Raw genomic sequence first — 25,695 nt, 5'->3', positions numbered from 1 at the left:
AAAAAATGAAACGTGAACAGTTGGTATTTTACAACAGTTCCTGAGTTTTTACACAAATTATGATCACAAAAAAAGTTTGAAAGAGCACTGGTCAAGTAACAACTGTCACCGCACATATGTATATACATAACAAAAATAAAGAGGGTTTTTTCGGTTTTGTAAAGAAAGAAAGGCAAACATTTTTTACAAGAGACTCATTCTACAAAAGATCAATTCTGGTCTACACAATGTGGGGATAAAAATTACTGTTGCCAATGGCATGGCACATCAAGGTCAGTAGAGGTCGCCATGTTACTTAATAACTTAGGTGAAGTATCATCCTGCACAACTGATAAAAATGAACAATGGTTCACCAAGTAATACTTAAAAAATATTTTAAAAAAAATAAAAATAAAAATACAGTACACCCCATTTTTTATTAAAAATGGTTTGATCTACCTCGACCCCTCCCACCTGTGCTTTTGCTTACAAGTGCAGACGAGCGGACTTTGGAGCGCTTCGTCCTCCACAGTCGGCCACAGTCACGGCATGTCTGCCTAGTTGAGTGAGAGTTCCTTACTTTTACCAGGATATGTGGAATTATTTTTTTATTTTTTTTTACCTTCTACCTAGTCTTCTAAGTGTTAAGCATTATGACGTTTTGCTGACATGATTGTGAAATAATATCCGGGAATATTTTATTCTGATAAGTAACAGGAATTTTTTATTTTGAAACGGCGTCGCTCTAAGGGAGGAGGTAGCTCTTAACCAGTTTATTGCTAAGGGTGGGGGCCACTATGAACATGTGACGAACTCATATTTAAGCAGTTGTATGACAGTCCATTTCAGCTTGCCCTTATGAAGGCCTCCCAAGGCCGAAACGCGTAGGCAATTTTCAATCAACTGGCCATATTGAAATAGAGGCCTTTCACTTGGAATGCGAGTGCCACAGTTTTGTTCTCTTTTTGGTTCTCTTGTTTACGTTTAACAAATGATAAATCATGCTGTTTCTAAGTACCGTTTCAAATGTTCTCCAATTTCAATACGGTAAATGTATAGGATCGTATGAAGAGAAACGTTTCTTGGGAGGAGCAATATATGGCGGCCTCAAAAGTCTTGCTTGACCTCGCGGCTATCCAGTCATATAAATTTAAATTATTTATTTTAAATCTAGTGTTACAAAATATTTGGAGGCATAAAAGTTGCCCAGCCCCACACACTTTTATTCTGACCAGTTAAAACATCATATGATATACCGTACATACAGTACATTTGTGTCCGACGAGCTTTAGATGTGACAGACTGATAAAAACACATTCTTGAGACATGTGCTGACATGTTTTCAAGGATGAACATATTTAGGAGCGGCAGAATTTGTTTTACTCGTGTTTGCATTGAGGTGACACAGAACCTTCACAAAGGCATCTGATTATTTCAATAACCTACTTTGTCTGACAGAACTAGGTTATAAATACATGCACCAGCTCAGTAATTAGCTTTATGAACATAATGTGTGGTGGAGGAGTAATAATGTTATAAAATGTGTACAGGTCTTTTACACTACATTTACTGAACTTGGAAAACATATCTATGTTTGAATTATGAATATACAAAGATCAACATCCAAGTATTTTCTATTGCCTAGAACAAAACTTGTTTAAAAAAAAAAATAAAAATCCCAGACGTCAGAAGTCACGGCACGCCTATTTCCTTTGGGTTACTGGTTGAGAAATTAAGCAATAACTCAGACATTTTTTTTTTTACGGTAGGTTAAAAGTAACCACTCCAGTTGAAAAATAATTAATATATAATGAATATATTTAATATACTGTGTACAGTCAAAGACTAATAAAAATACTGCCAGCACAGCTGACACATATAATTGACAATGTATAAAATGCATGGAGAATTACAATACTTTCAGTGAGCACAAATGTTGACTACTTCCTCACATCAGTGATGCCACACAACCCCATTGTGAATATCCTGTCAAAATGGAAATAACACCGTAGAATATGTAAACAACCACCACATTAAATTATAATACACGATTTTCACAAGAGGAAATCTCAACATGTATGGCGAATGTGCTTTCGCACGTCAAATAAGTTGTTAAAAATATGAATGCTTTAAAACATTGTTTACATTAACACACAACATAAGTTGCTCCTCACAGTTAGATATTTGTGTAAACTTGAACGTGAGCAAATATTCTGATGTTTTTGTCTTGAAGAACAATGACATCAGACAATCAGGTTAACGGGTTCATCCGCTCTGCAAACTCACTTTGATCACTCACAGGCCATCAAAACCGCCATTGTTATTCCTTGCAGTCTTTTCTTTGGCACCAGTAGAGCAGCAAACCTTACTTGAACTCGGGTTTGAACTGAATTTGTCTTTGGTGCGTTTATTTGTACCGTTTGTGCCGGATTTGTACCGTTGGATAAGCCCAAGCAGGTCACTTTCTTATCGTGCATGACATTTTCTCAATATGCAGCTTTTGGTCCATTACTAGTTTGTATGACAATTCAGTGCAATTCACTACTACAGTGTGTTGCACTAGTAACACTACTAGGCCCTACTAGCAGCCAAGTCACGCACTAGTAGCCTCCTGGAGCCTCTTAGTAGCACCAAAATGCTCACTAGTAGTTATATTTTATGAGTTACATGTAGCTAACGAATTAGTACCCAGAAACACAAGTGAGAAGAACATTATTAATAAGACATCATTCTATAAGTGCGCTGAATTGCTTTAGTAGTGAGGTTAAAGAACTTACTAGTACATGGACCTTAACACATCCACTGCCAGCCCAGCAAAAAAAAAAAAAAGCATCATTTGACGTCTTCTTCCGTCAATGGCAGTGAATGTGTTAAGTAGAATATGATGACAAGGAAATGCAATAAATGCTCAAAAAGCACTCCACATTTGTGGGGGTTTGTGAAAACAAGCTTGTTCATCCAAGCAGTTTAAAAAGAAACCAAAAAAAAAAAAACGCTTCTCATGTGCACCTCAGCCGTCAGACTTGTATCCATGAAAGCGAGCCAGCGATTTGTGTTTTAAGAACGCTGCGATCGATGACGACCGTTTGACTTTCGTGCCCGAGAAGGCCTTGGGCCTCTCACCTTGGGAGACGAAAGACAGGTGATGGCGTCGATGGCGACGGCGCTGCTGCGGCTTCGGTCCACCGAGGAGCCCTCCCGCGGGCGACCCCGCCTGCCCTCCCCTGATGTTGGGCGGGGGCGCTCCCAGCACGCGGAAGACGTCCTGCGGCGCGCTCGGACTCAGGTACTGCCAGGGCTTCTTGCCGGCCGTGTCCCGCAGCTTGACGTCGGCGTCGAATTTGTTGACCAGCAGGCGGATCATGTTCTTGTTGCCATTGATGGCGGCGATGTGAAGCGGCGTTTGGCCGCATGACGACCTGGCGTTGATGTCGAACGTCAAACCGGCCTTTTGCACACCGTACCTGGAAACACAAGTAGCGGGCATTGCTTATTAGTAGGTCGGGAACTACTATCTATTTGGGATGTAACGATAACGGTAATATTGTGATATCGCGATATTAAAACTGCCACAATATATCATCGTTGTCATGTCACCATATTAAAAGCAGAACATCTGTTAAAAAAAAAAAAAGTCATGTTGATTTTCATTTGTACAGTTATAGCACCCTCTGTTGGCTCTTTTTTTTTTTTTTAAAGTGCAGTTTAATTTTCACAAGGCATGTTTTGGCCTGTCTATGTTTAAAATCCATGCTATTGATCAGATGAAGGGGAACATAATATGCTTGTGAACCGTGTCAATATGTGGAGGAATTCAATATGTGCGTGCATTAGCAAGTAAGTGCCTCAATATTAAGTCTTATATGAGATTGTTTGTTTATATGAATCGCTGTAATGTACAAAAGCACAATATTGTTTTGTTTTTTAGGATGAGCACATTTTTTTTTACAATATCATGACCTTTTTTGGTATCGCCAAACTCCCCACAATATCGCAATAATTATCGTATTGTGACCTTCATATCGTGATAATATTGTATCGTGACGTTTGGATATCGTTACATCCCTATGGAGGAACAAAACTACCACAATTAAAAATGAATAGCTAGGATGGACGGCGGTGGAGCTGAGGACGCGAACGTCGCCGCTGGGCGCGGTGGTGTACGCGGGTCGTGGAGTGGATGGTGGTTCGGCGCTTGGAGGAGAGGCAGTTTGGAGGGGACTGGAAAATTGGACCATTCTTTTTTGTGTGTATGGTGCTCATCGCGAACGCAGCAGCTGCTTGCTTATGAGCTAGCTTATAAGCAAACTTAGCTTGTAGCAAATGTGTGTGACGTCATGCATGCTGAGATCACGTCTCGGATCAACTGCTGAAAGGAGGCTGATTCTGTCCTCTTTCATCTAAAAACTGCTTTAAACATCAAAGCGTATGTAGGGATGGAAGAATGTTGATTTGTTGTGATTGTATTGTATTGGTGTTAATGTTTTATATGTTATGTTTTTTTGTCTTTCTGTAAAGCGCTTTGTGACAGTACAGGCTGTTTGAAAGCGCTATATAAATAAACTTGAGTTGAGTTGAGTTGAGTTTGCATAACTTTATTAGATTTGGTTTACTCATTGACTTTCCAATGCAATTTTTGGAGCGGGAAGTACGTCCAAACCATGACATACCCCCAGTAGCACCCAAGCACCCCTAAACGTTATTATAGCACCCCTAAACCTCTGATCCTAGAATCGCCTCTGCTTACGAGGAAAATGAATTTAATTTAAAGGCTTCACCAGAGTACTGGAATGAATCATATTCCACTGTATTTCTGTTTGTAAAGTCGGAACTATGTTGCATGCAAGCAGTACCAGAGTGTGTTGAGAACTCGGTGGTCGCCGTGTTTGGCGATCCAGTGCAGCACGGTGAAGCCAGAGATGAAGTCTCGCCTGTTGAGAAGAGTGCAGTCCTCTCGGAACAGCGAGTAGATGTCGGGCCAAGCTCCCGACGCCCCTTTCACCAGCCAGGCGTGTTCTCGGGGCTCCAGAGGAACCAAAGACTGCTGACAAAAACAAAAGGCAAGACAAGGGACCAGACGTCACACGCTGGTCCGCAATGTTCTTCCTTCCCAGTTTAAGCCAACACACGATAAAATACGTTATACGTTTGTTTTTTTATACTAGAGCATACAGAAGGCTTCGATGCAGCCTTTGAACTGAAGAGAACGGTTGAAGCAATGGCCAGCAGGTGGCAGCAGAGTACAAGAGATCAACCAGGGCCATATTGCAACAAGTTGTTTTCTCCACAGTTTTAAACAGGTGTGAATAATGATGAAACTCAGCTATATTCTAATGCTAATTGCTGCAAAATGGAAACAGACAGAGAACATAGAACATAATATTCTGTGGGCCTTGCAAAATCAGTTAAAATCCAGTAAAACAGCTGGGGTTGCTTCAGTGAAAATGGCTGCAAGTGAATGAGTTAACATCCGCCAATTGGCTACTAGATGGTGCACTAACAGAGGAAATGCAAATTAGATCACAGCCACCATTTCAATACTGCACAAGTCTGCAAGAAAAAAAAAACAAAAAACAAAAAAAAATACATGGTCCCGAGCAAGTTGCTTTTTGTCCTACCTGCTTACTGGGACTTTCATGTTGAGCCCCAATCTTCCCTTTGGCGTCCATCCTCTCCGCCAAGTCAGCCAGGCTGTTGCAGCGAGACGGCGTGGAGCAGGACGACAGCGAGGACGACGACAGGTTGTAGCGAAGGCTCAGCGAGGACGAGATCCGGTGGAGGCGCTTCCGCCTCGCCGCGTCGTTCCCTCCCGCTCTGCCTTCCGCCGCCGCCTCCTCCTCCTCGTGCAGGAGCTGGTTGAGGTCGGCGCCCATGCTGCGGCACATGCGCCCTCTCAGCCTACTGCTGATGCGCCTGGCGAGCGTCGGGCGCTGACGCGGTGCTGGTGATGAGGCGGAGCAGTCGCTTGATTCGTGGTCGTCGTAGAGATCACCTGGACGTCAATGCAGTTAGCTTACAATATGCTACACACAAAAGATATTTGGCTTTCAGATAAGAACCTGAACGCAACTACATTTTTTTTCAGGTCCTTACTGTGCCCCCTTTAAAGGAGCTTCAATTGGGACTTGTTTTTTTGCCCTCCTTGCCAGCCCAGTAAAATTGGATCTTTGACATTTACAGCCATCAATGACAATGAATGCACCTTTACAGTAGACCTTATTTCACTTTCTCTAAATACAAACAACTATCTGACCTGCGGAGTGGTGCCATGGAATCCTTCTGGCCCCAGAGTGCTGGTCAAGATGGTCCGAGGAGTGATGTAATGGCGCCACATGGGTGGGGAATGCTCGGTTGTCGAGGAGATTGCCCGTCGAGTGGTGCCACGGTGCCGGGACCTTCAGTTCGCTGTGCCGCATCATGGATCCGAGTTTTGTCTCAGGGGATCGCTGGAGGACCTCCTGAGATTTGAAGGAGTCTGTGGGACCACCTGATCACAAAACACAAAATCAGGAAATATGGATTTATGATGACATTTATGATGATTATCATGACAAGCGTAACCATAGTGATCTTTGTTGTTACCCTTTTTATGGTGTTTTTGCTACTAGTACATGTAAATAAAAATACACAGTGGAATAATGACATGACATGTAGACAGCATTAGTAGACACCAGTTTATATTTTTTATCAGCCAAAAAAAAAACAAAAAACAATTTGGCTGATTTGTTGATCTTTAATGAAGGATACGCATAACGATTAATTCTGGTTTTAAGAACTCATGGTTCCAAAAACCGTCATTTGTTTATTTTGTTCAAGGGACGTCTAAGCAGGGCACAATATGCAGAGTTGAGTAAATGAGTCGCCTCTTTCAAATTAATTGCTTCCAAATTCCTATTAACTACCCCCTTCTAAGAGAGCAGTTAGACACAGAGGGGGAGGGAGGGCACAAGACGACACGAATGCCTTTTTGCTTTGATGAATCATTATCTTAAAATAAAAAAAATAAAAAAAAAAGGTGCCAGCAGGTACTAGTTAGCCCCAAGGACAACATGAGTAGCCCATCAGTCTTTATGTACCAAATATTCTTATATAAATAAAAGAGTGTTCAATGGAGTAAAATAATGCTGTTTTTATTTACTCAAATGTTTATTTATTTATGTAGTAAATGGGAATTTTAGAGTTGTAATTTTAATACCATGATACTAAAATAATTCTAAATTAATTTAATAATTGATTTATTGTCAATTGTCACACCTGTATAATGATTAATTACAAAACAAGTTAAAAATTTTACCCAAATCCAATATTTTAGGTGGTGATCCAAAGAATAACTGCAACTGTATTTTACTTAAAAAGTTAAATACAACTGAACTGTATCAAAAATGTTGAAGTCTGTGACCTTGTAGAGTGTTAACATTTAATTTAGAGATTCCACTTGCAACGTTCACTTTGAGAATCAATGACTTAAATTAAAAATCCTGAAGCTCATTCTTTTCTTCCATCCATCCATCCATTTTCTTGACCGCTTATTCCTCACAAGGGTCGCGGGGGGTGCTGGCGCCTATCTCAGCTGGCTCTGGGCAGTAGGCGGGGGACACCCTGGACCGGTTGCCAGCCAATCGCAGGGCACACAGAGACGAACAACCATCCACACTCACAAGCACACCTAGGGACAATCCGGAGCGCCCAATTAACCTGCCATGCATGTCTTTGTAATGTGGGAGGAGATGTAGGAATGTACCCGGAGAAGACCCACGCGAGCACGGGGAGAACATGCAAACTCCACCCAGGAAGGCCGGAGCCTGGACTCGAACTCATTCTTTTCTTGGAAACAAAAATAATCCACTAATTTCTTGCATATTACGCATACAGGAAGGCCTAAGATAAGATTGTAGTCCAGCTGACTTAGGCAATAAACAACAACAAGAAAAGACCTCTAATGCGTTTTCTTTCACAATTTTTATCATGACATTTTTAGGCTATGAAACACGCAGCTCGGTAGCTGACTGCTCCAAAAGTTTGAGCGCAGCCTTACCTGCTACTAAATGCATTTTCTCCATGCTGCTGTTCCACCCTGATCCTCCGGCTGCCCACTCGTTGCCAACATCAGGCGGGTAGGAGAAGACGCTGTTGTGGCTGCTCGACAGCCACGTCCTTTCATTTGGACTCCAACCATGTTCGTGCTCCAAGACAGCACCTGCAGGGTGCGAGTAGCGTCTCTCCTCGTCTTCTGCTCCATCTGGAGACGGCATGGAGCCCTCTGCCGGCAAACTAAGCCGGGTGGGAACGGACTCCCTGGGGGGCGATGCCGGGACCACGTTTGGACCCAACTTTGGTCCTCTTAGCTGCAGCTCTGACTCCAAACTCAAACCTGGGCGGGACTGGGGTACCTGTCCCTCCGCCACATTCTGGATGGAAATCTTTGGAATCAGACGATCTGTTGGTGATGAGGCAACAGGTGGGCTTACGCTGGATGCAGCAAGAGGTTCAAGGTGACCGCTGAGGGGTCCCACTCCTTCTGACGTACTCAGATTCATCTTGAGCCCTCCATCGTCATCATCATCATCATCATCCTCATAGGAGACTGCAGTTTTGTAGCTCTGCCTGTATCTGGGGCGACGTAGCTGAGCAAGAAGACTTTTTTGCGTTCCTGGAGGTGACACCTGCTGGCTAATTTGTTGGACTGAGCCTTGGGGGTGGTTTTGTCTCGTCACGGGATACTCGGGCACACCTTGGGGCCTAGGATGTGTTGTGGCTGAGATTTGAGCGTGACTCACCGCCGGAGCTGCTTCAGCTCTACTAACCTGCTTTGGTTCCGGTGTCAGGTTCAAATTTGTCTCTATGTTGTTGTTGTTTAGTATGATACCAGCCGCTGGGAGAACGTTTTTCATCTCAGGTTGTCTTGGCAGAGCGTGTGCTGCCTCCTCTCGGGGCAATGGCTTCTGCCGAACTTTTTCTTTGCCCCAAGCCGGGTTCAAGGGTGGCGGCTCGGCGGTCCTTCGGGCGGGCGTCCCGGAAGTGGTGGTTCCGCCGCCGCTTGGGCCCGAACCTCTGAATTTCTTCCTGAGAACGACATGCGCCACGCCGTGCTCCTGCTTGACCGTGGCCACGGAGTTGACGAACTTCTTGAAGAGCTCGCGGTTCCGAACCTGGTCCGCATGGTCCCGGAGGAAGCCCCTGAAGTGTAGAAGCAGGTCGGAATTTTTCACCGAGCCTCCTCTGTTCTGTAGAAAACGTAAAACCGATTCTTGGGTGAAATCTGTGTCCATTCTTGATTTCAGTTTTTTTGCTCCTTGTTGGTTTCGAAGGTCGGAGTTGGTTGAGTGACAGAGGAATGAAGCTCCGCCCACTTCAGGTATTTAACCCTTTTCTCACTCGTCGCATTCTTGCAGGTGACCCGCAGTCATACGGGGCCAACTGAACATCCTTATTAATTTTAAGCACAGATTAATTCCATTCACTTAGACAGAATTTAAAATTCGCTCATTTTAAAGTAAATACTGGTGTCGACCCTCAGGCCCAGGACTGTCAGTAGCCCGAAAAATATATTTTCAAGTTCATGTTGCCAATTTAAGACATTGTCTCCCTCTAGCGGACAACAATATAATACATGTACTTGATACAATCAAGTATGCATGGTAAAACTGTAGGCCTACTGTCGTATTTAGTTACACAATTTAGGGATGAAAACGTTTCGGGATAAACCAAACCTGCAGGTGAACTTGATTAGATTGGACCTAGTTATGTGCCATACGTTTATGCTGAAACATACTGCACATTGATTATGTCTGTCTGACCATCCATGACATATCGCTGCCTACCATATTCATTTCATAAAGGTAGACTTTTTTAATACACATCATGTACTGAGTCCAATCAGTGAATCACTAAATGAATTTGACAGTACCACTGACAACATTTACAAAATATATTTATTTAGCAAAAACAAAACAAAAGAACATCAAGAGCCATTTTCCAATCATCCAACTTGTTACAGATCCCGCAAGTCAACCAGCAAAACACATCTGGGATAATCTGTCGTGCCTATGAGGACAAAGTCAAAAAGTGAGTGTGATAGGCTTTTGTGTGTGATATTTGGAGAATAGGAAACAAAATATGTCAAATGTGCTCTCTCAACTAAAACAAACCAAAAAAAGTAAAATTTGTAGGTGTAGGATAAAATATTTTCCTTAGACATTTCAGGATGAATAAAACGTGTACTCAAGTTAAAAACATTTTAAAAACTGCACTGCTGCCTCAGTAAAAAAATAAAAATAAAAATAAAAAAAATGTAAAGTTTAATTTGTGTTTGACATTAGATGATGATGTGAGTTGATCTGATTTGTTTAACCTCTAAAAAGTAAGCTGTATGTAATGAATAAGTGCATAGTCACAAGTGGATAACCTTCAAATAAATGCCCAATATTTCCATCTGCTGCTTCCATTTTTTTCTGACAACATAAAAAAAAAAAAAAAAAAGACTGATGTGACACCTTTGCAGGGTTCCTTAAGAGCTGGAAAGCATAACGGGGACCAAAATTAATTAGTTATCTAGAATTGTGAGTCCAGTTTAAGGCATTGTAAAATAAAAGGGAGCATTGATATGCATTACTAGGCTAATTAAATGCTTAAATCTATGGACGTTCAATACCACAGTATCTAAACCACTAGTTGTTTTGTTTAAAAAAACAAAACAAAAACAAAAAACATGACAGATAACTTTAAATATACTTTTTCTTTAAGATTTTCTATTTTCTTTCTTTTTTCTAATTTCGAGTTCCTGATCGAAAAACTCCCAAGAGAGCGGCTGACACTGGTATTGTGACAATAACTTATATTCAAATGTGAAGACTGGTTTATTTTGTGATTTATATTATCATCAATAAGTTAGGGCCAAGCAAAAAAAAAAAAAAGTAAATATGAAACAAAACAATGCTGAACATTGCATTCCATCCAAATCTTTGGACTCTTCACCCTTTGACATCAAGTGTTTCAACATAAAAATAAGTGGAGTTCAATTTTCGTGGCAGTTTGTTGTTCTGATTTTTTCTTTGGCCACCAGCAAACATGCTTTTGTATTTGAGCAAAATCATAGTTGCCAAAATGAGAGCACCGTTTGTGCATTTTGACTGGCGAAGCTTTCATCATTTTCTCAGTTTTCACATTATTTCTTGTAACAATCCAATCTCCTCTGTTAAGAACTTATCATATAAACACTTATCCTTGTGCAACTCAGGAAAATGGTAAAATCATTCAAATATTTGAAGTAAACGTGTCAAGTACTCCAAAAACAGTTGTAAGAAGATATTAAGCAATAGAAGAAAAATACTTTTATAAAAACCCTAATCATTTTTTCAGGCAGTTCCAACCAGGTGGACTTTTCCAGAGCAGGTAGAATGGCAGCAGTTGGGCAATTTTAAAACTTAAGGCAGATGCGTTTTTTTTTTTTTTTTTCCTCGTAAAAGTTTCAGTCGGTGCGAATAAAACGAGGCACATGACAGTGTTTGCAGCTTCACATGTGACGTGTGCATAGATTCAGTGAGACCACGCCCACTCGTGCATCCTGTTCACTCCTCCACCTGCGGCAGTTTCTACACAGCTGCTCGTTTGTGTTTCATGACATCACAGTGATGTCACTGTGGTGGACCTGACCGAGTGGGTGTGGCCGGGAATCGGAGAGGATGGAAGGCAGGGGACGGGGCTCGGGGACGAACGCAAAGATCCTCTCGAGCGGTCCCGAGCCGCCGGCGAGTCTGGCGGCAGGGTCTCTGCCAGCCTCGTCAGCTGCTCCTCGCGTTGCCGCATGAGGTCGTCGAGGTTCCGTTGGCGAATCAGAAGGGAGGGTTTGGTGCTGACAAAGTGGCGGTAGTCTTGGAGCTGGGGTTCAGTGAGGTAGCCTCGCAAAATGGCTTGAACTACGCGCTGCCGCCGGTCCAGGTTTTGCTTCAGTTCCCACGCATCCTCTGTTTGACTGATGAGCTGAGAGCGCTTGTGATTGAGGGAGTCCTGAGGAGACCAAAGTGTTTACAATACTTCTAATATGAGGAAGAATGTAAAGTGTACAATGTTTTCTCACCCGCTCCTCTGAAATGTCCTCCTTTGCCAACTCTTCATGTTGCAAAGCGAGCAGAGATTTGTCAATCCTCGACAGCCGGCTACACAGCGACAGCAGCAGGTTCACAATTTTCTCAAGATCTCCTGCAAAACCAAAGTTAGTTTAGCCAAAGTTTGGGTTATGTGTGCTATATTTGCCCATATTGTAATGGAATGCTGTACCAATGAAATTGCTGTACTTGTCCCTCTCATTTATCTTGCATAGTTTCTGCACTAGAGAGTCAATGCTGGACCCGAGTGCCTGGTGACGCGTCTGCTCCTCACACAGGGCATCCTTCTCTTGGCGTAGAGCCGCCACACTGCACCTCAGAGCATCACACAGCTCCGCCTAGTGGAGATGTGAAGAGATACAGCAAGTATAGCAATAATGAGAATACCATCTTGTCGTGCCCATTATACAGTTACATCAAAGTACTGGTACTTTTTTTATGGTCTATAGAGGGGAGTCCAAGATTTATATTGTATTTGAAGGGACGCTCTCCCCTGCTACATTGCTTTTGATGAAGAAGTCACCCCTTGCTACATAGCCGTTAGATTGGGATGTTTTTTTTTTTTATTATTATTTTTTTTTAGCCTACTCTAGTTTTCTGTAAGTCTGTTTATCTGTCTGCAACCTCATGTTCTGGAGCCACATGTGGCTCTTTAGTCACGTGTCTGTGGTTCCCTGATTTTTTTTTTTTCCATGTTTATTTTTATTATTATTTTTAGATTAAATATTCTTTAAATGAATTAATTCTTTAGAAAAACAAGAATAAGTATTGAAAAAAGTCCAAAGTTTTAAGTTGTCAAAAAAATAAATGAAAGGTAGATGAAAATGTTTTCAAAATGTCCAAAATGTGACTATAAAATATTCAAAAAGGAAGAGAAAAAGCAGAAAATTACCATAAAATTCCATGAAATTGCAAAAAATTCCAGAGAAATGAATAAAATAGGCAGAAAATAATTGCCAAGTCAGAAAATTGTAAAAAAAAAAAAAAAAAAACTGAAAATGTTTAAAATGTAACTTGTCCAAAAACAAAAGAAATCCTGAAAATTATCATAAAATTTGCACAAAATTACCAAAAAAAAAAAAAAAAAAAAGAGCAAAATAGGCAAAAAAGAAATCTAAAAGAGAAAGGCAAAAAGTAGAAGAAAATGAATCTCAAAGTATTGGATGCTGTATATTTTTCTGTTATGGTGCAGCTTTAATTAGCTCTTGGGCCCTAACTACATAGTCTACCACTAAACACTTCGTTTATCATAACGTTAAAATGTTGCTGGCTCCAGACAGATTTCTTATTTATTTGGCCTAAAATGGCTCTTTTGACAGTAAAGATTGTGGACCCCTGATCTACGACCGACAATAGAGCACCACAAATGGGGAACACGTTACCGGTCTCTGTCACAGGTCTGCAACTAACAGAATTAAAAATGTTTTGTTGGGTCCTTTTTGAGTGGGTCTGACACTATTTCCTGTCCATTAAATCCAGGGGCCGTTTTGTTATGGGTGCGTTAAATTGAAGTTCCACTGTTCCTGTTCCACCGTTAAGATCATGCCTTCCTTCTCTGTTTCTACCTTCCTGCTGTTGAGGTCCTTCTCCTCCATCTCCGTTCTTTGATCCACTTCTGCGTTGATGCCATCCTTACTCCTGTAAAGGATGCAAACATCCACGACAAGCGGAAAGGTTGTAAATTGAGCAAGATCTGAGGGCTAAGCAACATTCAAAGGAAAATAAATACCTGTCATTTAATGGGGTACCCCTGGCTTGCCATGGCACTTTAGCACCCAGCCTGTTGTTTTGAAAGATCTCCTCCACAAGCTCTACAGGTGATTTACCCTCCCATGTGTCTAGGATGGGTGTCAGAGAGCGATCCTGCATAATCTGTGCAGTGGAAACAGAGGAATCATCAACTACAGCTACAGTTGAGTACAATTAAAGGATACGTAAGCTAAACTAGATAGCAAAAAGATAACAAAAATACAAAGAAGCAATAAGCAACATCCATTTGGATCCCACTGGGATGTGACAGACCACCTGACACCAGGTACCCACCAGCTGCCGTGCCAGCGTTTCCACTTTTAGATCCTCCATTGACTTTTCCTTCTTGAGCAGGGGCTGGTACTCAAGGTTAAGTGTGTCGTCATACTGGAGGCTGTCCATGTTCGAAGTGGTGGACGTGAGGGTGGACGAGCGTGGCTTTGAGGGTGCCACAAAGTTAGATAGGCTGGTGGAAAGTGGGAAAAAATGACTGAGATCCACACTGGTGATGTTTTTAACCATATAATGCCAAACATATATTAAATCATTCACTCCCAAAAACGTATTTATACGTTTTTTAGGTTTTGTTTGCTAGAGTTTTTGTATGAAGGCTTTGATGCAGTTTCTGACCTGAAGTGGTCGCTTAAAGCGATGGTAGTAATTACCAAAAAAAAAAAAAAAAAAAGGTGGCAGCAAAGTATAAGAGATCAACCAGGTCCAAGCTCTTTTTTTTTCCCCAGTATTTTCAACAGGTTTGTGAATAATGATGAAACTTAGCTAATTCTAACGCTTATTGCTACAAAACATAAAAACAGATAAAAAATATACCGGACTCTTTTTTTTTTTTTTTTTTTCCCCTGATGAAAGAAGAGACACATTTTTCTTTTGGTAGGTTCCATGTTTTTTATAGCAATAGAACATGAAAATGGCTGGGAGTGAATGAGTTAAATACAAGACATTTCGAGCCATCTATTAAAACCATAAAACCCTGACGTGTATGATCTGAAATGCATTTTATGGATAATCCATTAGAGGGCAGCTAATGGCTTTTGCAACGTCATTTATTAATAGTGGGAAATCTTCTTTCTGATTTTTGGAAATACTAATATGTTTGATATGTCTGTTTTTTTTTGTTTTGTTTTTTTGACAGTTTTAAATGTATGAATTTTAAGCATTGTTACCAGATCTATCAAATATGACATAAATCAAATGTCATATGTGGAAGTTGATTTTCCAGGAAAAAAATACAATATCAAATATGACACAAATCAAATGTCATATGTGGAAATTGATTTTCCAGACAAAAAAAAATGTTCAAAAGGATCAATAAATAGAATAAATTTTCTCTTATATATTTCATGGTTGAGGCTTTATAGGGTTAATTTGATCATGAATGTAAAACAAATAGAAAACCAACCTTTCCGCAATCTGCAACGAGCTTTTCTTGTCCAACTTCAGGAGAGGAGTAGAAGGCAGTGGAAAGTCTACCATGGTGTTTGTCTCGTTGATCGAAGGGGAAGACGGTGATGGCGGTACAGGATTTACAAGAAATACTTCATCCAAGTCCTCACTAAACAGTCCAACGGATGGTACTGATGTTTGTTGTTGGTCAGTGTTGAGGCTGAACTCTGACCTCTTCATTGAAGAAAGGTTGTGAAGGACGGACTGATGAGAGGAAGTGGAAGGGCATGACTCGACATTCCCGCCGCGATTCTTGTCTGGTGTGGAAGCAAACTGGAAATGAGGCAGTGGTGATGATGTCAACGAAGACCCTGGTTTGATGTTTTCTTCATAACGCGCTCCTCTTCGCTCTAAACTGAATGTCCTCTCTCTGTGAGAACCCTTCGTCGTGTCTTCTAACATACTCGCGTCACTCAAACTGTGCCTCGTCGGTTTGTCCATCACAAAGGCGTCAAGGTGGTCGTCGAGGCGGACAGCTCCACTTTTAGTGCCGCCGCTACTTTCGGCTATGCTGCTGTGGGGGGTGCCTGGGAAGGTGATGTCATCCAGATTGGCTTGGTTTAGACCTTTGCTGGACTGCCACTCAGTGCCATCTCTGTCCTGAGAAGCAGACGCGGAGGAGAGCGGGCAAGGGAGACCAACTGAGGCTGCCAGAGAGGACATGCTATGGGCTCGCAGACGCTCGCTGTTCCTCTGACGCTGCCTGTCCCTCAGTGGGACAGGGGAGTGGGAGAATGTCACATCTAGGAAGGTGAAAGCGCTATTTTATTTTTAGTGCAAAGTATTATTCATGGGTTTTTACTCTCCCTGTTCTGTATGCAACAATAGATCAAAGTCATTTTATGGTTTTGCTGGCTTTTGATGTTGCATCAGAAGAAGTAACATATACCAAAAGGTGCAATAGCTGACCAACATCCGATCTTTAGCCACAATGCGATGCAGCATTCGGGTTAAAATCCCGCATTGCAAAATAAAGAGGAAGTCTACCCCCAAAAAAATTTCTTGACAATAATATATTCTATGTAGCCCCACTAGTCTAAATATGGTATTCTTGTTAATATTGTGTTAGTCCCATACGGGTTAAGCAGCAAAATCCAGCAGTTCTTATCTATATCAGGAGGCGGCCATTTTGCCCCTTGCTGTCGAGTGAAAATGACATCACAGTTGCTCAGGGAACAACCAATCACAGGTCAACTTCAGAAAACAGGTGAGCTGTGATTGGTTGTTGCCTAAGCCCTGATCAACTGTGATGTCATCTTCAGTCAACAGCAAGTGGCAAAATGGCCGCCCCCTGAGATGAATAGAAATGGCTAGATTTTGCTTCATAACTCATATTTTCCACAAATGTAATATTAATTAGAATGTCATTTTTAGACTAATGAGGTCACATATAACATATTATTGTTGAGAAATGTTTAAGGTTGACTTCCTCTTTAAAGCCATTTTAAACTAAAAGGAAAAACATTTCCAAAGTTAAAAACTAGGGCTCTCTTGCTACATGTCTGATGTTTTTTTTTAATTTTTATTTAATTATGATGTAACCAGGAAGAGTTCCACTGAGTTATAATAACTTCTCACAGGGAGTCCTGGCCAGACAAGTGGCACAACAGACATAAGACATAACAATATTCCACATTACTATAAGGCATTACATTTATCACACGCCGCATAGTAACACAATAGACATCACATCATACATGCAGGAGATGTAACATCTAGTTTAAAACAGTTGCATTGTTCTATTATTGCTGATTTTAAAACATTTTTAAAAACACTGAACGATGAGAGTGATTTCAGATTTAAAATGATGCAAAACACATCTTGGATTATTTTGGACGAAAGTAGTAATTGAAGTTGGAAGAAGTGTAAGACATAAATGTTATGGCAACAATAAAAGAGGCAAGTTGTTTGCTCCAAAACATTTTAAGCATTTTTTTGTGATGATGTTTTGTTTCACTCATGAGCACATCAGCTGACAGAATTTAGCATGCAGCAAAGATGTGTCAAGTTCATAAAAGTAGGAAAATACTTTATGTGCAGTCAAGATTTTGTTGTTGTGTTAAGCTATCAAAATACATATTTAGCATATGTACATTTGTGTACATTTCACAATCTGTACTTTATTTTTAACTATTGTGAAGAGCTAAGGTGTTAATCTACTAATTAGAAGATATTTTAGTCATAAATGGATAAATAAAAATGCTATTGTAAAGATAGTTTGGCCAAATTATTGCAGAGAGCAGCTTTAAGAAAATGATTTGACTCTGTACTTCTACTTTATCCAGAGTATTGTTTTAAACAAGTGTTAGTACTTCTACTTAAGTACAGACTGTGAGTACTAACAGTTGTGCTTACCGAGAGAAGACCCAGCAGGTTGCGTGTTGTCCGAGTTCTTCTGTCTTGGTTGAGGGGAGGCGAGGCCCTCTAGTGGCTTGTTGAATGCAGCACTAAGAAACAAGGCACATGAAATTTTCCAGAGCGTATACTATACGGTAAATGGGTCAAACCTTTGACTTCATTCCTGCATGTAAGACTTGTGCCATCATACATTGATCTCTCTGCATAAACGCACATTCGTGCGACATTTAATGTCCTTGTCTTAGTCTCTGATTTAGTACAGTCGAAAGTATTTGTGTAATGTAAGAAGTTTTCCCACAATCCTTCAAAATGTTCCTTTCTTTTTTAAGATTCTGTTTAACAAGCAGCAGTACGTTCATGATTTTGGTATTGCAGTAGATCAAACAGATGTGCGCAAGCACCCACTCACACACGTATATAATATGCACACACAAAATTCCTAAAGTGACCCCTGCCCTTCACATTTTGAGAGTAAACATAATTCAATATCTTTGGCTTAATAAATCCCAGTGCGCTCAAGTTGTTTGTTTTTTCAGTGTCAGTGCCAGGGAGTTTTCTCTTCTTCGTTACATTCCTCCGTGGAAAACATCTCCTCATTCCTGAACCCTGACACTCTTCTTAACTCCATCATTTCTTCCATTTTTCTCTCTTTATAGCTGGGACTCTAATCTTTTTTCATCTTCCAATTTTTCTTCCTTTATTGATATGATTTCCCATCCATAAACTCTCATGTGTTCTCACCCTGTTGCAATGGAATTGCATCATTTGTACTTCTGCTGTAACGCTTTCTATTACCCACTCAAAACATTTTTCCTCCTAACTTCCTTTTGCTGTTTTCTTTCAGCTGTCCTGTCAATCTTTTTACCCTAAGCCAAACTTGTTTCAGTAAAAAATAAAATAAAATTGAGCACTTAATCTCTCATACACAAGCTCATGTAACTTTAGGAAGTCTAAAGTAACAAAGATGCCATTTGATTCTCAAAAGAGAGACTTTTGAGAATGTGGGAGACAAAATCAGATCGATCACAGAACATAAACTACATGGAGACAGAAACAGAATGAGAGGAAAAGGTAAGCACGATGGTGGTGATGTGTACAGTACCTGTCCTCAGTCTTGGCGCAGCGTTCAGACTCAGACACGAAGGCATCAAACAGCTTCACTTGATCTGATGGGGAGTCCTGAAAAACATACATTTTAGTCTGCTAAGGCTATTTGAAAGCGCTATATAAATAAAGATGACTTGACTTGACTTATGAGTAGGCCTACTGATAGTTATGATAAATCTGATTGTTGGAGTACAGTGTTCCTTCGTTTATTGCGGGTTCATCTTTCGCGGCCTTGCTGTTTCGCCGATTTTTTACTGCTTGCTTTTCTTTTTTTTTCTTTTTTTTAATGTGCTTCTTGGTTTGTTTATTTTTTTGGTCTTTGCGCGTCCGTATCTCTCAAACCCTACGACCGACCGGGGACATACGGGCATCCGCGGATTCGTCTCGACGAGACCTTTCCAACGATGTCCGTCCCCTCACTCCATGACATTGCATTCGGGAGACAGAAATTATATAATGTGCTGTACAAGTATAAAAACAAAACAAAACATACTTTTAATGGGAAAAATGACTGTAAATAAAAAAAAACCCATAAAAGATGAATGAAAAAGCATTCATAATAAACTAAAAATCATACCAAAATGAAACAACATATATGATAAATGAAAAAATGTATATAATGTGCTGTATTAAGTAAATAAAAAACAAACAAACATACTTTTAACTCATTCACTCCCAGCCATTTTCACTGAAGCAACCCCCTTTGCTCCCAGCTGTTTTACTGGATTTTGACTGATTTTTGCAAGGCCCACAGAATATTATGTTCTATTTATATAAACACCTGAAACCTACCATAATCAGGAAAAAAAATATTTGTATCTGTTTTCTTTTTGCAGCAATTAGCATTAGAATATTAGCAAAGTTTAATTAATATTAAATTTTTTATTTCAAATCTTCAGAAAGTTCTTTTCCATGAGGTAAAATGTTGAATTTTGAGTAATCAGTATGAGAGAGTGTCTAATGCAAATTGCTGTAAGTAGCAACGTCAGTATAGTGTTGGATATCTTATTGACTTTTATTTACTGGGAGGGAAAACATCTGAAGTGAAACTTAAAGAAAAGAATGTCTGTGTCTGCCTCAAATGTAAGTTGTTTATGTGACACTGGTCCTGCTGATAAGGTAAACAGATAAAAGAGAAGTTCGTCTTTTGCTGCCTTCCATTAAGGACTCCGAGGATGTCATATGTATACGTGTGTGTTTGTGTTTTATCTTTCCTATCAGCCACATCAAACATCACCCAGCCACCAGCTGCAGCTCTCCGGCACCACACAGGAAACATTGAGGATTCCGAGCATTTCCTGTGCAACTCGGAACAAAATGTCCCTGAAGCTAAAAGTGTGTCTGATCCTTTATCATGAAACAAAGCGCTTGAGCTTTTCATCATTACATCAGTTTAAGTGTTTATGTTATGACTGATGAAATTGTGAAGGGAAAAGCTGAGCAGAGCAACCAGCAACTGTTCAGGGAGATAGAGGGGCCAGTTACGTGCGTGGTTGGCATGTTACAAAATTGAAGACAGCTCTAATTGGCATATATATTATTTTCGTCCTACGATAAGTAAATTCCTAAAAAAAAAAAAAAAAAACAGGCTAGCAAAATTTTCTAGACTAAGTCATCACTGTCTACATAATTTAGAGTGCCTCGTTGCACATTACCTGATTGAGTATATCTAGAATGGGGGATGAGCGGGAGCGAGAGTGGTTTGGAATCCTTTCCTCCGACCGCTCCAAAAGATCTTCAACAGAGGCAGACTTGCCGGAGCCCAGCACGGAGCCGACCATTGCCAGAGACCCGCTCGCCTGCTGAGATAGGACCCGCTTCTGTCGAGGCCTCGCTGCCTGTTGCAAATCTTTTGACCAGACTGGACTCTGTTTATGGGAGCCTGCCTCCTGGATGAAATGATGAGGGAGGTGGGTGCTGGAGGTGTGGCGCTCAGGTGCCACATCCCCACTGGGGAACACAAAGAATGGAAAATATCAAAATGCAGTAGTTGTCAAGTACAATATCGTATTAGGGCCACATATAAATATACACGTTTATACAGGGGGTTAATATTCAGAGAAAAAAAAACTCACAAATTTCCGAGAAATAAACATGCAAATTTGTGACATTATTAGGTGGAAAATTTGAGACAAAAAACTTAAGAACTTAAACTTAAGAAATACACTCGCACATTTGTGAGAGAAAAAAAATCTCCAAAACTTGCGAGAAATGCACGTAGCGTACTCAGATGTTTGTGCTAATACTTTCCGGTCAGGTTTTCAAATAAGGAGATACTAGGGCTGCTCGATTTTTGGATAATGATGGCAATAATTGAAATCACGATTAGTCAAACGATTATTATTTTTTTCTTTTTTGTACAAAACAAGAAAATGTTTAAGCATTTAAAAATATTAAGACCAATTAAAAAAAAAAAATAGAAACACTATAATTACGTAAGTCTCTTTTGGACCAAACAGAATGTATTTATTCATTTATTTATTTATTTATTTATTCGTGTTGGCAAAAACGTGAAGATAGAGTGCAGCTTGTGCACTATGGAGTAGGATGATTATTTTTTGGTACAAAAAAAGAAAATGTTTACACATTTAAAAATATTAAGGCCAATTAAAAAAAATAGAAACACTTATAATTAAGTAAGTTCCTTTTGGATAAAACAGAATTTATGATAATATATTTATAATAATAATCAAATATATTTATTTATTTATTTATGTTGGCAAAAACTTGAAGTTGGAATGCCGCATGTGTACTGTGTAGTAGGACGATCATTTATTTTTTTTAGTACGAAACAAGAAAAAGTTTAAGCGTAATAAACAAAAAATATTAAGACAAATAACATTCTTTGAAACTATAATTATGAAAGTTCCTTTTGGATGGAACAAAATGTATTAAATTAGTTAATTTAAACATTTAAAAAGGTGCAAATGTATAAATTTAAACAACTCATAAATAAGTATTAATCCTCTTTTTTTTTTACGATTATGCTGATTTTGTAATTGTGGAGTGTAATAATTGAAATTGTAATTGAATTTCAATTAATTGCACAACCCTTGGAGATAGGAATTGCTTTTAAGTTCATTTATTAAAATATATATTTACTTGTACATTTATGTTTACAGAGTTATTTACACATTCATACGTTTGGTATTTTTTTTATTTTTTTTTACTTGATTCATTGAGCCATTTTCAGCAGTAAAAAGTGAATATTTTGTCTATAATTAATGTGGTAACGTCATTATTTTACATGTACAATTAGTACCTTTAAAAAGTAATTTTTCTACTTGCTGTCGACTGATGATGACATCACCTGTGCTGAGGAAGTAGGTAGCAGGTAATCGTGGCTCAGTTTACTGACCAAACCCAGAAAACAGGTGAGCCATGATTGGTCGTTACCTACTTCCTCAGCACATGTGATGTCATCGTCAGTTGACGGCAAGTACAAAAGTTACTTTTTAAAGGTTCTAATTGTACATGAAAAATAATGAAATTATCAAATTCATTCTAGACAAAATATTAACTTTTCATTGCTGAAAAGTCTTCAATGAATCAAGTATCCCTTTAAACACCAACGAATCCTCACGTTAGCTCCTGGTGGACAAAAGTCAGCACCTCGTCCAGACAATAGCTACGCTGTGTATTTCTCGCAAGCTTCTGAGTTATTTTTCTCGCAAATTTGCCACTTCATAATGTTGCACATTTGCAAGTTTATTTCCTTGTAAATTTCTCATTTTTTTTCTTGGAATATGACACCCCCCCTCCCACCAAATAAACAAAAAAACAAAACAAAACAATATTTTTACGTGGCCTTAATTCGCCCTCGTAGTCATAAGAATGGCTTAGGTTCAGATATCGCTAGTTAAAAGTCATTAACTTATTTACTGCCAGTCCATTAAAAATTGAACTTTGACGTCTTTAGCCGCCAATGGCAGTGAATGTGTTAAAAGTGTCTCTCTCTGTGACTTTAAGGAGTGTTGGTTACCATGGTGACAGATGTGAGGGAGCCCTCGGAGTGCACACTCTGCCTGGGTAGTACAAGTTAGACTGAAGGCTTCGCAGGTCAGCTCCAGGAGAAGAGAAGTGACGCCGTTCACCGGAAGAAAGGTTACGATCCAGGCCAGATTCTTGGAGGGAGAGCAGGCTGGAGGTAGAGGAGAGGCTGAGGGTGTCTGGGGAGTCCGATGAGGGAAATTGAGTAGAAGAAGCAGGTACGAAAAATTAATGAGGTAAGCATAGTATATTTTCCTCCATGTAATAAAAAAAAGAGGAATAAACTTTACACAAACGTCTTATACAAAAGAACACACTGCAGTTAGAGAAGGTGCAGGATCTCACAAAATACAATTTAAAATTCTGTTGTTCTTCTCAGCCATGATCCCCTCACCTGAATGGTAGGTATTTTCCGACTGTAGATAAGCGCTGAGAGGCCTCGGCCCACTCCTCTCTCTTCCCTCCTCTTTCTTTGCACTTCTCTTCCTCTGCACATACTGAGCCACAGCATCTTGCTGAAGCTGACGCAAGTCAGGCCTCGATATGGCATTGTTTGCAAATCCAAGTTCAAACATCTTCCGCCGGTCAGCCACGCTGGTCTCTAGAGACAGGTAGATCAGTTTCATTTTATTAGGTTAGCCGCCTTAGCTGACTTTTGTAACTGTGAGAACCATGAAAACCGTTGGATTATTTCACATGAAGCAAGCAATGGCTTTGGATTTTCATCAAAAAGGAAGCTATAGGTGGGCTTCATGTGACGTCACGACAAGCGCCCAACCCCAGATGGGGGACAGGAAGTAATTTCCCCATAGGAAACAGCTGAGAAAATGCCGAAGTTTTGTGCTGTTTAGCAACGGGTCTAATCGTGGCCTGAAAGTAGTAACCCATAAAGGTGAATTAAAAAAAAACCCATAAGAAGATGGCAGAAATGGATTAAAAAGTTTCATCTGAAATCCGGAGGAGCAAAGTTGGACAACGTTCGTATATGCAGTGATCACTTCGTGAAAGGTAAGGATACAGTACTGAAACTACTTAAATAGCTGAATAAAACTCTCAACAGGCCAGTGTGATATTACCGGAAACATAGCTAACCGTGATAATACTATGTGGAGTAGCAGTTTGTTCTACAGCTTGTGTGTCCATGCTAGGTGACTGTGTCTTTGTTTTTAGCAATGCTAGCTACGTTAGCTATCAGAAGTGGCTCTTAAATTGAGGTCGTTCTTCCAGGAAGCCCACAAGCCTGTAGCCTGATGCCAGTGCTACCTTTGGGTACATTTGAGTTGAAAAGAAAATGATCCTGAATCACATTTACTCACCCGAACAAAAACAGGACGGCAGTCATTTAGTGATTCTTTCGATCCGAGTTCGCTGACCCAACCACACACAAAATACTTGTAAGCTTCCAGGCTTTTACACGCCTTCATTTGGCTAGCGGTGTAGTACGTCTGGAGGACGAGGTAGTTCGCGATTGCCTCCACACCAGGCAAATCCGACACAAGTTCGGAAAAAATCTCTTTTCCTCACAGTGTAAGGATCATATCTGACATATTTTACTATTTTCAGAGACTGTCAGCTACGTTCAGGCTCACCCAACGCTTTTGCATAGTCGCTCTCCATCATTGACACCCAGTTGAATTTTGCACGCCACTGGAATCACATGATTTCAACCCACCTATACTCAAAGAAGGACAAACTAGAAAAGACTTAGTTCACACAAAAGCCCGTTCGGTTTCGTAGCGTGAAACTGATCACTTTTGAAACCGGGTTCTAGAATGTGACTGCGCACAAACCGCCAGTCTGTCAACAACAATGGCAGATAGCCGTGTCTTCCTCGTTTTGCATAACCTCCTTAGCTTGTTTATGCTTTTTACAGCAAAATGTTTTGCGTGATGTTGCACTTGAATAATTGTCACTTCTCCTGCGTTGTGTTCGTTTCACGGATCTGTATATATTACTGGTTAGCCGATAGCCCATACACGCCTGTGCAAGCCGTTGAAGTGACTGGGCAGCCATCTTAGTCCTCCCATCTCGCGAACAGACTGTTGTTTAAACTACATTGAAGACCCCTTTTCTTTTATCGCTCAGTTGTTAGACCCCTGTTTATTCCTACTAAGTACTGTCTCAAATGTTCTCTAATTTCGACACTGTAAATGTATAGGATTGTATGCCGAGAAACTTTTCTTGGGAGGAGTAATATGGCGGCCTCACGGCTTCAAAATCGGCTATTCAGATCAGTGGTTCGTCATCTTCGCTGATTCATCTACACTTTCCGTTAACTCCCTGTGGAAACGCTACAGCGCCACTCCAGACTTGGCATATATATTACAGCCTAGGCGTCTTCTTTTGGACACTCGCATGTCTTGAGACGGTTCTGTCTGTACAAGATTTCTTTGAGGAACAAAGCAGTGTAAACAGGGCCTTAGACTAGACACAAGCCTATTGCGTGCATGATAGGTACGTTTAGTTTCATGTACCTCCTCCAATCTTGAAGAGACCAGTCTCAGAATCTGAAATCCCAATTTCATTTATATTGTCCGGCTCAGAATAGGAACGTTTCTTCTGGTCTTGGGTCATACGTTTGCGTCCACCGATCCGCAACACAGGAGGTCCAACTGGGGGGACGCTGGGCAAGGCTGGAGGACTTGGGCCTCGAGTCTCTGGTCCGACCACATGCCGCTCCTTTGGAGTGTGAGGGGACGTGACTGGGGCATTGATAACAATGCTCGGTGGTTTGGGCATGGTTTTCGGACCTTTCTTCTCCGAGGGGGGATGATTGCCCACGAAAGGCAGAGGCTGATGGCTTCCGTGTGAGGAGGGATTGGGTGAAGAATCTGCGCGTGAGGAACGAACGGGGGAGGAATTGTGTCTCAAGGAGGTAGAACGCAGGACCTTAGATTGCGCCTCTTTCACCGAATCTCTGTAAGATCTGTTTGAAGACAAGTTGTAC

General features: G+C 40.5%; 2 protein-coding genes and 1 long non-coding RNA gene across 4 annotated transcripts in view; 1 reads left to right on the top strand and 2 right to left on the bottom strand.

Annotated features, from left to right (window-relative positions):
- Positions 1-1,779: 1,779 nt before the first annotated feature.
- Positions 1,780-9,321, bottom strand: sowahb (sosondowah ankyrin repeat domain family member B). Of its 2 annotated transcripts, none has more exons than XM_077497106.1 (5): positions 8,015-9,321; positions 6,233-6,466; positions 5,598-5,971; positions 4,833-5,023; positions 1,780-3,443 (listed from the first exon to the last, which is right to left on the bottom strand). In XM_077497106.1, the coding sequence occupies exons 1-5, from the start codon at positions 9,246-9,248 to the stop codon at positions 2,990-2,992; spliced, it is 2,487 nt and encodes an 828-aa protein (XP_077353232.1). In that variant the 5' UTR covers positions 9,249-9,321; the 3' UTR covers positions 1,780-2,989. The 2 variants fall into 2 exon arrangements, with proteins under 2 accessions (XP_077353232.1, XP_077353233.1); XM_077497107.1 differs by having other exon boundaries at positions 4,833-5,020.
- Positions 8,565-13,068, top strand: LOC144002153 (uncharacterized). The gene is made up of 3 exons (XR_013278678.1): positions 8,565-9,173; positions 9,261-9,334; positions 12,299-13,068. It is a non-coding gene; the product is annotated as an uncharacterized LOC144002153 (long non-coding RNA).
- Positions 9,894-25,695, bottom strand: part of shroom3 (shroom family member 3) — a 64,678-nt gene continuing 48,876 nt past the window's right edge. The window contains 13 exon segments of the mRNA XM_077497105.1: positions 9,894-11,985; positions 12,056-12,177; positions 12,256-12,421; positions 13,649-13,721; positions 13,813-13,955; positions 14,127-14,298; positions 15,250-16,036; positions 17,649-17,740; positions 18,754-18,830; positions 20,414-20,708; positions 22,741-22,927; positions 23,143-23,349; positions 25,223-25,674. Of these exon segments, the coding sequence (XP_077353231.1) occupies positions 11,602-11,985; positions 12,056-12,177; positions 12,256-12,421; positions 13,649-13,721; positions 13,813-13,955; positions 14,127-14,298; positions 15,250-16,036; positions 17,649-17,740; positions 18,754-18,830; positions 20,414-20,708; positions 22,741-22,927; positions 23,143-23,349; positions 25,223-25,674 (3,157 nt within the window). The 3' untranslated portion in view covers positions 9,894-11,601.

The sequence above is a fragment of the Festucalex cinctus genome, chromosome 15, assembly GCF_051991245.1.
Source record: "Festucalex cinctus isolate MCC-2025b chromosome 15, RoL_Fcin_1.0, whole genome shotgun sequence".
In the NCBI taxonomy this organism is placed as follows: domain Eukaryota; kingdom Metazoa; phylum Chordata; class Actinopteri; order Syngnathiformes; family Syngnathidae; genus Festucalex; species Festucalex cinctus.
This window is presented reverse-complemented; position numbering and strand designations above follow the sequence as displayed.